This window comes from Schistocerca piceifrons, chromosome 5 (assembly GCF_021461385.2).
Source record: "Schistocerca piceifrons isolate TAMUIC-IGC-003096 chromosome 5, iqSchPice1.1, whole genome shotgun sequence".
In the NCBI taxonomy this organism is placed as follows: Eukaryota; Metazoa; Arthropoda; class Insecta; order Orthoptera; family Acrididae; genus Schistocerca; species Schistocerca piceifrons.
Genome location: NC_060142.1, coordinates 348,310,105 through 348,322,808, shown reverse-complemented (window position 1 = coordinate 348,322,808; position 12,704 = coordinate 348,310,105). Strand labels below are relative to the sequence as shown.

Here is a 12,704-nt window from a genome sequence, read left to right as displayed (position 1 = left end):
CTTTTTGTAATTGTAATGGTAGAAAAGAATGGTAAAGCTTTAATGTCATTAATAATTTCTTTTTCAGATGCAAAAGGTATGAACTTTATTAACTCATTCTGAGTAGAAGGGCTAAGATATTTTTGTGTGAATTTTGGTTTACTTATTAGACCTCACAACAGTGGATTTTAATTTGGAAGAAGTTCGATAGCTGCTAGAAAATTACCACTATTTGAATTTTCAGTTTCTACACACTTGGGAAGCTATATTACAGGATCCTAATGTTAATGTCACATTTGCAATGGGCTGCAGGACCTGTTTCCATACATTCTCACGTTTCTTTAATTCCAAATCTATAACTGCATCAATTGTGGTTTTGTCACAGTATTAACTGGAAATGAGGCATTTCTTCAAACGCACAAACTAGTTTTGTGCCGCACTATTGATTAGCCACCACCAATCTCTTCCCTTCAAGCTGAAAATGATTTCTGTCCTCCAAAGAGCCACCATGGTTTACAATAAACAGTCATTTTTAGATGAATAACACAACCATTCTCTCCAAATTCTTTGTACTGTCAATGTGAAGGACCTGCTTTCCTGCTTAGCATCTTTGGGAAATGGGCTTGTTGCCTGATAAGGATTTTGTATGACAAACAACTTTCAGATTTGGTGTCTCCATCTAACTGGTAATCTGCATGACCATTTGAATAATCTGCAGTATTAATAGGCCTAATTATATTTATGGCAATTTTGTTATAATAAACTTTTTTGGTTTCATAATTGCTGTTACCTATTTTCACATGCAAAGTGCACGAACTTGTGACACAGCAAACTTTTATAACCACTGAGCTAGCACTGCTCTAGGAAGAGAAGAAAAAAAACTTATTTTTACTAATTTGTTTGTTGTTTTTCTAATTCTCAATTGAAACGCTGAACTGTCCAAGTCAACTATCAAGTCTGGAAGATATTACACCATTTAACAGCATATCTATTCTTAACTTCCCATTAAGAGTGCTCCTTTGAAACTGAGTTGGCTGTTGACTGATCATTACTACACCATATCATCTTATTGGATAATTGACATTGATGTCAAATAAAGATGTGACAAAAGTTGAATTTTAAGAAAAAATGTGCATATGTCAATCTCAGGTACACTGCACATCCAAAAAGAAAAATTTTCTACATAAATGTAATATTTTAGTATAAATTTTCATTGTTGTCACTGTTTCGTGACAACTAATATGCACCAGTTTTGTGACAATCGAGAGACATGCTGCAGACCAAATGTTAAGAGAGATGTTACAGACAAGCACTGTTTACACACTCTTACAGCTGTGGTAAACTCAACTCCACATTGGCAAGTCTACCAAATCATATTGATCTGACTATTCCTGTGAAGACTGGCATTTGGTTTGACTATTTATCTATTACCTATTTCTGTATTTATTCTTGTATGAACTTTTATTTTTTATATATTCTTTTAATCTTAATAATAATTATGTAATATTTATTTGCTTTTCTATGTGACCCCTAAAGTACTGGGCCCACCCAGATTTCAGGCACCAATGTTATGCCACTTCACTGATTGAAAAGAAGGCAACACAGCAATGTTATATGATTACTTCAGTGTAGCACAAGTGTTGAAGAAAGTGTACCACAAAGAGTTACAAAGCCTACACATCAACAAGTGCACACAGAAAACTACTGTGAAGAGGATTTTAGGTGGTACATCATATTTTACCACATATTATTCTTTCAATTTTTTTGTGGGTGAAGCACAGGAAGAATGACCACTTAAATGCTTTTGATTATGTTGTAACTAGTCTAATCTTGCCTTTGTAGCCCTTATGGGACCAATACATAGGGCATTGCAGTATGCCCAAAATTTCTCACTTAATAACGGCATTCAAGAGATAATTAGCATCTATTTTTGCTCTCTTATGGGTTGCCATCCAAACAACTACTACGCACTTCACACTTAAGTGCTTGGCAGAGAGTTCATAGAATCGCTTTCAGACTATTTCTTGACCATTTCACAAACAAACAGCATGTGGGGAAAATGAAGATTTAAATCTCTCCTCGTGAGCTCTGATTTATCTCGTTTTGATATGATGTAACTGGGAGTCAACAAAATATTTTCACATTTGGAGGAGAAAGCAGGTGATTGAAATTTTATGAAAAAATCTTGCTGCAATGAAAAGGCCTTTGTTTTAATGATTATCATCCCCAATTCACTCATCATACCTGTGATGCACTCTCCTATTTCATGATAATACAAAACAAGCTGCTCTTCTTCAAGTTATATCAATGTTCTCCTCTCAATACTATCTGGTAAGCATCCCAAACTATGCAGCAGTACTCCAGAAGAGGATGGACATGACTAGTGTAGGCAGTATCTCTATGGATATGTTGTATGTTGCATCTGCCCATTTGCCCATTGCCAATAAAACATAACTGTAATCCTTAAGTATTTATTTTAATTGCCAACCTTTAAATTTGTATCTGAAATTTGATGGAAATAACCCCCCCCTCCCCCTCCCCCTACTCCTCACTCATGGAGGAACTCATACTTTTCATTATTTAGGGTCAATTTTCACACCATGTAGAAATCTCATCTAAATCATTTTTCAACCGAGACCCTTAGAAGCCAAGGAGTATAAGTGACAAATTTTTAATTTTTGAATTAAGTGTAGATTTCAGTAGTTAAAGCAGACACAAATCTGTGTGGCTAATAGATACAAGTAATAATCAGTCTGGTTCTGACATCTGGTGACTGAAAAGAAAATTGCTAAGATAATCTCTTATTTCCTTTGGAAGTCAAAGGGTATATAAGTGGACTTGTATATCTTGGCTACCAAATGATACCAAACAGCTCTCTGTTTTCATGGCTGAGTTTTTAGCAGAAGCTATTTAATTTAAAATTATTATATTGGTTATTTGTGATTCATTGTTGTTCTTTTATTTATTACACAATTCATTAGAGTTATAAATGTTTTTAAACTGTAAAAAATAGGTGCGAATCTGTGGAAAACTTCTGAAATAGAAGAAAAAGAACAGAATCTCAATTTAAGTGATCGCAAGTGTTTTGTCATGTTTTTCTGAAATATTTTACTATGTATAAATTTACAACTAATTTATTACTGAGTAACGGAAACTCGATGTTGGGATATCAACAATGTAGGAAATGACAGTGTGCTACTTACCACATAAAGATGACACATTTAGGTGCAGACAGGCAGAATTATAAGACACTTACATATCAGCTCTCAGCCACAGCCTTTGTCAGAAAAAGAACGAGAAACAAACACACCATTCATTCACAAAAGCAAGCATACCTCATGCACATATGACCACCAACTCTGGCAGCTTCGGCTTGAATAAGTAAGGTACATTTATTAATATCTATCACTAGCTATTTTACAACTAAGTGATAGCGTCTGGAATACAGTATACTGTATATATTAAAGGTATATGGCCAGAAAATTTTTAAGAATAGAGGATGCATAATACTGTTTATTTCTTTTGCAGACACTGATGATGATTAAACTTTTGAACCTGATGGATCTACTGGAACTGAATCACCACACCAAAAGGGAACAAAGAGATTATGAAGACCAAAAAACTGAAAAATAAATAAAAGTTATAGGCTTCAAAATGATGGGAAACAATATACAGACTTGCAAGGGAAAATTCATGAACACAAGAGGGTATGGCTGTATGTTCACAATTGCAGATTTAAATGTAAGACAACAAATATTTGATGAATATTGGAATCTGGGATCCCCAGACATCATTCATTAACTTTTCAATAGCCAATGACGCAAAAGAGAGAGAGAGAGAGAGAGAGAGAGAGAGAGAGAGAGAGAGAGAGAGAGAGAGATGCCATGCATGCAAAAAGTAAGCTGTACTTACAATCTAAAATGATAACGAGTATGTAAGAAGTTTTTTTGCTGATATGTTACCAATATTTTGCCTGAGAGATCTCCCACAGAAGTCCCCCCCCCCCTCCCACCCCCCCACCCCAAAAAAAGGAAATAAGACTACTGATGAACAAGTTCATACTGTTGAGGATCACATAAACTCATTTCTAAAATATAGCCATCATTATAGTAAAAAGAAATTTCCTAACATTAAACATTTGGAACCTAGGCTAAATAGAACAAAAACATCTGAACTAGATAAAGAATGTCAAGCAGAAAATTATTTACCACCTGTTAAAGAGAGTTACTCCAGATTTTTGTTCAATATGGCCTTCACTCTGCCCTTCCACACTCCTTGAATTCATACTTCTGTGACTTGTGATAGGCTGCAGAATTTGATAGTTCATGGGTACCCAAAAATGTCCAGACACTGACTCTTGAAAAGGAATTACATTTGCGTAAGGCATTGGCAGCTAGAGAAGTAAAATACAGGGCAAAAGAATTGTTCAAAATATGAGAGTCTGCAAATAGAAATATGTTTTGACCTACAGAAGACAGTACCTACATCTGTGCTTTCTAGCAGCACAGTATGTTATGCAAGACAGCTATGGACCTACAATTTTTGTATACACAATTTAGCCTCTGCTGTTGCAACAATGTGCCTTTGGCATTGAAGTTAAGCTGCTCATGGGTGCCAAGAAATTGCTTCCTGTTTTTTACGCTATAAGTAGATTGCCCATATCAGTTAAACATATCACAGCTTTTAAGGACAATGCTAGGGGTCAAAATACAAGTTAATACATTGTAAAGTTCTGGTATTACATAACCCAGAATATACAAACTGAAACTGTAGATCAAAATCCATGATTTCTGGTCATATGTAATACGACCAAGATTTTGGAATTACTGAAAATGTTGCCAGGAAATATCTTTGGAGTTTTGTACTTGATGAGTGGACATTGCTTCATTTCCAAGGCCAGTAGAAAATTGAAGATAGTCTAGACGACAGACGACAAGTTCATTACATTAAGTGGACTCAATGATTATCTCAGGGACTCAGTGAGAGGCTTGGGAAAAATGCAGAGGTTGCACTTTCAAAAGGAGTCATCCTTCATCTTGTTTTACAAAGAATCTCTCAATAAAGGGTGAGAAGATTTTCAAAATGGCAATAACAAGAGTGCACTTTGTTGCTAACAAGAAATCACTTTGTTGCGGCAGAAATATCAGTGTCTTCCCTGCTCTAGAAGTAAATAACGAACCCCTGAGTTAAAATATCTGAAGTACAGATACCTACAGACTCTACCTCCCTTTGTGTCATCAGCACATCATGAATTTTACCACAAACATTCACACCATGAATTGTTGAGTCCCATAGTGCTCAGAGCCATTTGAACCATTCACACCATGAAGCTGTAAGAGCACTGAAACCACTTAATCAAAATCATGAAGAAGTTGATTGTTATTCAGAAAATAAATACGACAGCATGTTCAAAACAGACTCTGAGTAGACTCATAATCATGTTCAACAGTATTAAGTTACTGCATGCTATTAAAGCATTCCTATTAATGTCAGTGTGAACCATGATTTCTAGCTGGTAATAAAAAATTACTAAGTGACAAAATTCAGCACTGATTGTTTTGGGAAAGGTAGGCAATAGTGCTTCAATAATATGGAAATAATTATTTTTTCTCTAAGTTGTTCATGGAATTTTCCAGAGTGTCTCAATTTTGATCATTTACTCAAAACTAACATTTGTTATATATATATCCCTTTGCTTTTAAGGGTCTCCATCGATTTTGATCTTCTGATACCTTTACCAGACAGTAATGACAGAATCGTCTGCAAACACTGTAAGAGGGCTGTTCTCCTAACTCATTTACACAAATGAGACAATATTCCATAGGCATGCAATATAAGTACAAACCACTAAGAGGAACGGTGTCAAAAGCCTTTATACACCGTTTTGTTCAAAGCATTTCATAATGATCAAATACAGTACAGGTTCCATAATCCCACTGAAAATCAATGTCAATGATATGGAACTATAACCCAGCAGATCGCTCCTATTTTATCTCTTGTGTACTGGTGTGACCTGTGCAACTTCCTGTATTGTTGTGACCTGTGCAACTTCCCAGTCTTTCTAAGTACTGATCTACTGCCGAGCAAGCAGCTGTTTGACTTGCCTTTATTAAGTGATTTAAGTTGCATCACTACACCGAGGGTATCTACTTCTAAATTACCCACATTGGCAGATGTTCTGATTTCAATCCTGAGAAATTTACTGCATCTTCTTTGGTGGAGGAATTTCAGAAAACCATGTCTAGTGACTTCATTTTAGTAGCACTGTCATTGGTAAATTTGACATTGCTATCATGCAGTGAAGGCATTGACTGTGTCAAACAAACTCGTGAAAAATTGTGCTGCCCTTCTTCACATACATTCAGTGTCCACTGTTAGCTCTTTCTGGTATTCTAGGAAATATTGCACAAGTGTTTTATTAGCCACCTCTTTCATAAACTGATTGCATTTTCCCAGTATCCTACCAATGAACTTACTCCCGCTACTTGCTGTAGCTATGACTGAGCCTATGAGTCCATTTTATTCCACAAGCCTGCAAATTGTTATACCTACATATTTGCTGAAGTTCACTGGGTCCTGTTGTGAATTATTAATATTTTGATCATGATATACTACTTTTATGTGAAGTTTTATAGGCAATGTAACATACTGAAAATTTTTTCAAAACATACCAGTAGTATAATTTGTGGTGGTAGGTGTTTCATCTCCCCCAGGATGTGCATCATTAACAAGTTGCTGCATGGAGATTTCTGTGGCAATCCGATCTCCCAGCTGTTCAGTATCTGCGCTTACCACTTGATCTGAAAAGTTAAGCACCATAAATGCAACAGAGTTCTCAACATCTGAAGCTCTTGCATTTAAAGATACACCCTATATTACATTGAAAAGAGAGAATGCATTTCTTTCCTACAAAGGACTTAAACACATAATTTATTCATCTACTACCTCAACACAAATTAAAATAGAATCATCACATTGCTAAGGAACTACCTGTCATGCCACAATAGCGCTTGCTTAAAGTACATCCCTATGCACAGCAGCTTTCATTGAAATCAATCAACTCAGACACATTCTTGTTAAAACTGGAAAGTTCCTGCTCAGCCTCACAGGAAACAACATGCAGAAATGTTTTGAACAAAAGAAGGAAAGACTCTGATGGCTTGTACTTTGAAGGCAACCAGCACTGTTAAACACATTTGGTAAATATACAAATTTGCAGCACTGGTCTCACTTACTTTGTCTCAATCTCTTACACATTATTTTTCAGAAGTGCACAAGAACATGTCTGTCATAAACAGTTTGTCCATTGTCACTGCACTAACTGATTTTGAAACTTGTCACAATGTAAGTACATAGTTCAAATCTGAAAAACAGTTGTCCACCAAGATGCCCCAACAAATGGTTTCTTAATAATGAGAGCAATCTAATTTCTTTTGTGTTAATGCAGTATTTCATTACAAATATTAAAAGAAAAAATGAAGCACTGATTCACTGCAGAAAATAATTAGAGGGGCAAGAATTTGATCGGAAGCAAAATACCTTCTTCTGAATTGGACACACATACATATTCACACAAAAGCAAATCACACACACACACATGTGACCATTGTCTCTGTCTGCCGAGGCATCTGACTGAGGCAGAACATGTTCGAACAGTGACATTACTGCAGAGTCTACAGAGCGTAACATGGCTTCATCTGTTGTTGGAAGGGTTCAGAAGTGATTTTGTAAAACTGGTACATAAGCAAGAAAGCCAGGGTAAGGAAAAAAAAGAGAAAATATCAGCCTCAGACAACTGATATGTAGTTAATTGTTCTGTCCATTGGTGCACTGTGAGTACCAGGGACCTACAAAATGACAAAATGATGTAAGAGCAGCAACTGCAGTGTCAGTGACCAAACAATATGCAACAGACTCTGATAGACCGGTTTAACATTCCTCAGTTCACTGCAGAGAGATTCACTTTAATTTGCCGAGGAATATAGGCACAGGCAGCTGTGTCACTGGAACAATTTATTGTTTACAGACAAGTCCCACTTTTGTCTAACATGGTTCAATAGACTACATGGATATATTGTCCTCATGGTGGATGTTATACTAAAGCAGCAATTCAGGAAATGGACTGATTTGGCTGCAGCTTAGGCATGGTGTGATGATGCCATCACAACTGATGGCTGATCGGACCTTCAGATACTCAGAAGCCTACTTAATGCTCAAAGCTACATCAGCGAGATTGTACTGGGTCATGTTATGTCCACTGCAGTTGTAATGGATCCCCAATTTATCCCGTAAGAGTACAATGTGAGAGTGCATTTGGCAGCAGCCATCATGGAAACTTTACAGGACCTTATAATTCAAACATTAGACTGGCCTGCTCTGAGTCCTGACCTCAATCATATTGAGTATTTATGGGATATGCTGAGCAGACAACTTTGGATCTGTCTTGTAGCACCTCAGACTGAAAGAACTTGCAGAGGTCTTTACTGAGGAGTGGGAAAAAAAATCCACAAGAAAATGTTTGCAGATTTGTTAGGAGCACGCTTCAAAGATGAGAAAGCCTTTATCAGTTACTGAAATGTTTCTTTTTGTACCTTATGTGACTTACGTGAAGGAGTTTCCACTTTGGTTTATGGCATTGTGTTGAATTTCTGGTTATAGCACCAACACGTGTGATGAAACGAGAACAGGATACATACATTTATGTTAAATAAAGGTTTCATTTCCCAGTGCAGAAGTCTGTTTCACTCCAAACACTCCCAAAAAAATAATACAGATGTTTAAAATGTTGTCCCTCTTAACTGTTTTGATCAGTATATAAACAATTATGAAGACAAGTCAAAGGATGAAGATTATGTTTTATACTTCTGCAGTATCCACGTTGCAATCACACTGCATCTTATCAGCAGAGGAAATGATGGGAATGGGGAAAAATATATATGGGAGCACATGCTTTTGATAACATGATATAAAAAAGCATAACAACTCATTCTTCATGTTCCATAATTGAATTCCAAGTTTCCCTTTCAGCTATACATCATGTCTGTTTAATTTCACTGCCAGAATTGTTAATTTTTTGATGTTATATGTAGGTTTAAATTCTGTATTACTTTCCTCAGTACAGGATAATATTTCTTACAATATGTCCTGTACCTATGATAGTTCTATCCTTTTGATGGAATTTTCTTTTTTTGTTGAACTTTGTTTTCCTGCAAGAACGGCCATTACAAATAATAAATATTTATATACAAATAAATTAATTTTATAATTGTTGTACAGAATATTGCAGCCAGTATTTTGTTTGTTTTCTATTAATTTTTTCCTAATCATTAGTAATTTTAGTTTTCCCATGATATCATCTTAATGTCATTTAGTACTAGTACTTACTTGTACCATCTGATCAGAACTAGTATTCCAGTACAAGGAGTAAATATTTGCAGCATTTGTTATGTTTTCATAAAAATACATACCCTATTGAATCAAATTTTTATAAGAACTGCATTGTGTGAAAAAGTGTGTACTGAGGGCAAATAAACAGTAGCATTGTGTATAACCACTGTGGAAACTATGGAGCTCCATGTGTTACTGACATCTAAGGTGGATCTTGACTATGATACTGCAAAAAGACTGACCAACATGCTGTACCACAATAACTCACCATCTGAATGAACCAGGGATGGTCAGATAATCAGTAAGCAAACACTGCTCTGCATGGGACTCTGAACTTAACACTGACATTAGACTGCAGCTTACAGCCTTCTCTGATGAGTGGTAGTATCAGTATCCGAGGATATGTGGATGTCAGCATGTTTTGTGTGAAATAGCAGAAACAAACATTCCACAAACACTGCTGGAAGAATAAAAGGTGGTGAGGGATAGTGTTATCATCAGGGGAAAGTTTTTATATTAAATACTTTGTTTTATCCATAGTGCAATCCTCAAGGATGTGGGATATGTCAGATACACAAAAATAAATAATATTCTAATGAAAAAGAAGAAAAACAACTAAAATAGTAATAAATTGAATTACTAATGCTAAAATGAATGAATGGATCAGCAGGCATGAACCCATAAAGATGTCATGATGTAACATCATGACATCAGTGAAAATCATTCAGAAATGCTGACCCTACAATATAATGAATATGCTGTGATTCATGAAACTTTGGGGCAGACCAGGACTTAAACCTAGACTTCCTGCTTTACACAAGTAGTTATGTCTACCATTAGGCTAGAGGAGCACACTTCCAGGCTTCATTCTAACTTCTACTATCACTGATATTTACTTCTATGTTTTCCCGCCACAAAAACTGGAGGTTCTCCTCTACTAATAAGGTTTGTTGCACTCTGCATGGTCCAACAGGCACCAAAGGACATTTCCAGTTTTCCTCTTAGGCTTTCTTTGTGCTCATATTACTTTGATTTTTCATAATGAACTCACTCAATCTCCACATTCAGTGGTTCCAGTCTCCTTAAGTTTTTCTGTCTGGTTAACAGTCTAGTACAGAACTTTCTGTGTAATTTTTTTTATCTTCTATTTTATTTTGTGTTATCCCTGATTTTTCAGGTCTTTTACTACTGCAATCCATTTCACCACCTCAATTTTAACCTTTCTAAAAGTTTCACACAATTCTACAAACTGTCTCACTAATTTGGCGATTTTCTTTCTTTTGAAATACCAATAGAATATTAGTCTGCATTTTATCATAACCAAACAAATGTTAGTACACTTTTTTGCTCTTAGTCTGTATTTGAGACTTAAATTTTTTCTTATTTCTTTTTGTTCTTTCTGTTGTATTTCGCCAATGTCTCCTTTACATATGTTGGCAAGTTTGAGTCAGGCCACATGCCAAATGGTTAAGTCGACTGCATTTAGAAGACTGGAAGTATAGCATCATTCAGTGTACAATGTCTATCTGTTGCTGATGGTCTTTGGTAAATCATTTATTTATAATGAGAAAATTGGCCGCTCTGATTATGTTTCCTCTGGGCACTCATGTGAAACATTTGTCGTCCAGTACAATGTAATGGATCCTATCAGTCCAAAAATCTTTGTCCCAACCACATACTTGTGAAAATGATTGTAGGTATAATACAGACAAAAATAAGGGATAGTGTCTCTTCAGAAATCTAAGAAGATAAGTACTACACGAGGAGATTAACACTTGGTTCAACAATGTTTATCTGAGTGAAAATAAGATAAACCAGTTACTGAGTACTTTAGATAAAATGCTGTAAATGGCCACTATTGCTGCATATGTGTCACTGTGTGCTATTAATAACACTACATGAGACAAGCATCCCAACTTTGCCTGAAGTATGTGGAATATGTCACAAGATATTTTCATATTATTAATACAAAACATGTCACTTTGTTGTTGTTGTTGTGGTCTCAGTCCAAATACGGGTTTGATGCAGTTCCCCATGCAAGACTATCCTGTGCAAGCCTCTCCATCCACTATAACTAACGCAATCTACATCCATTTGAATCTGCTTACTTTACTCAAGACTCGGTCTCCCTCCAATACCAAACTGAAAATTCCTCGATGCCTCAGAAAGTATCCTGTCAACTGATCCATTTGTCTACCCAAGTTGGGCCATAAATTTCTTTTTTCCCCAATTCAAATCAGTATTTTTTTCAGTTGTTATTTGATCTACTCATCTAATCTTAAGCATTCGTCTATAGCATCACATTTCAAAAGCTTCTATTCTTTTCTTACCTGAACTGCTTATTGTCAATGTTTCACTTCTATATGATGTTATTTCCAGATAAATACCTTCAGAAGAGAGTTCCTAACACTTAAATTGACATGAAATGTTAACAATTTCCTCTTTTTCAAAAATTATTTTCTTGCCACTGCCAGTCTGCATCCTACTTCAGCCATCATCAGTTAGTTTGCTACCAAAGTGGGAAAGCCCATCTACTACATTTAGTGTCTCAGTTTCTAATGTAATTCCCTTGGGATCACCTGATTCAGTTCAACTACTTTTCATTGCCCTTGTTTTACTTTAGTTAATGTTCATCTTCTACTCCGTTTTTGAAACATTATCCATTCCGTTCAACTGTTCTTCCAAGTCCTTTGCTCTCTGTCATAGAATTACAACTTCTACAGCATACCTTAAAGTTTTTATTTCTTCTTCCTGAAATTTAACTTCCTTTTCAAAATTCTCCTGGTTTCCAACCACAGTTTGCTCAAAGTACAGATTGAATAACATCTGGGAGAGGCTAAAGCCCTGGCCCACTCCCTTTCTAATTATGGATTCCCTTTCATGTCCTTCACCACTTGTATCTGCATCCCGGTTTCTGTACAAACTGTAAATAATCTTCCACTCCCTGTATTTTATACCTGCTATCTACAAAATGCCAAAGATTGTAGTTCAGTCAACAATGTCAAAAGCTTTTGTAAATCTACAAATACTATAAATGTACGTTTACCTTCTTCAACCATCATGTGACTGTTATTTAAATGTTTGAACATTTAAGCGCACTAGATAATTTCTAAGCTACTGTAGCCCTAGGAAAACAACATTTTTAAGATGTTCCTAGGGCTTAATCACGAAGATCATATTATTGTGGAAATCAAGTATTACAATGAATTGCCATTATGTGATATTATTATTAACATATATGTCAACTGATTCTGCTAAGAAAAAGATGAATGCTATATTCCTGAACAGTGGATAGTTTCCTGGACCAAAGCAAGTGATTTAAAGACATTATATCTCTT

General features: G+C 35.7%; 1 protein-coding gene across 10 annotated transcripts in view; it reads right to left on the bottom strand.

Moving 5' to 3' along the window:
• Positions 1–12,704, bottom strand: part of LOC124798640 (FK506-binding protein 5) — a 218,372-nt gene that overhangs the window by 69,942 nt on the left and 135,726 nt on the right. For all 10 annotated transcript variants that reach the window (XM_047262127.1, XM_047262128.1, XM_047262132.1 and 7 more), the window contains one exon: positions 6,651–6,779. In XM_047262127.1, coding sequence (XP_047118083.1) covers positions 6,651–6,779 — 129 coding nt within the window. The remainder of the gene's footprint in view (positions 1–6,650; positions 6,780–12,704) is intronic.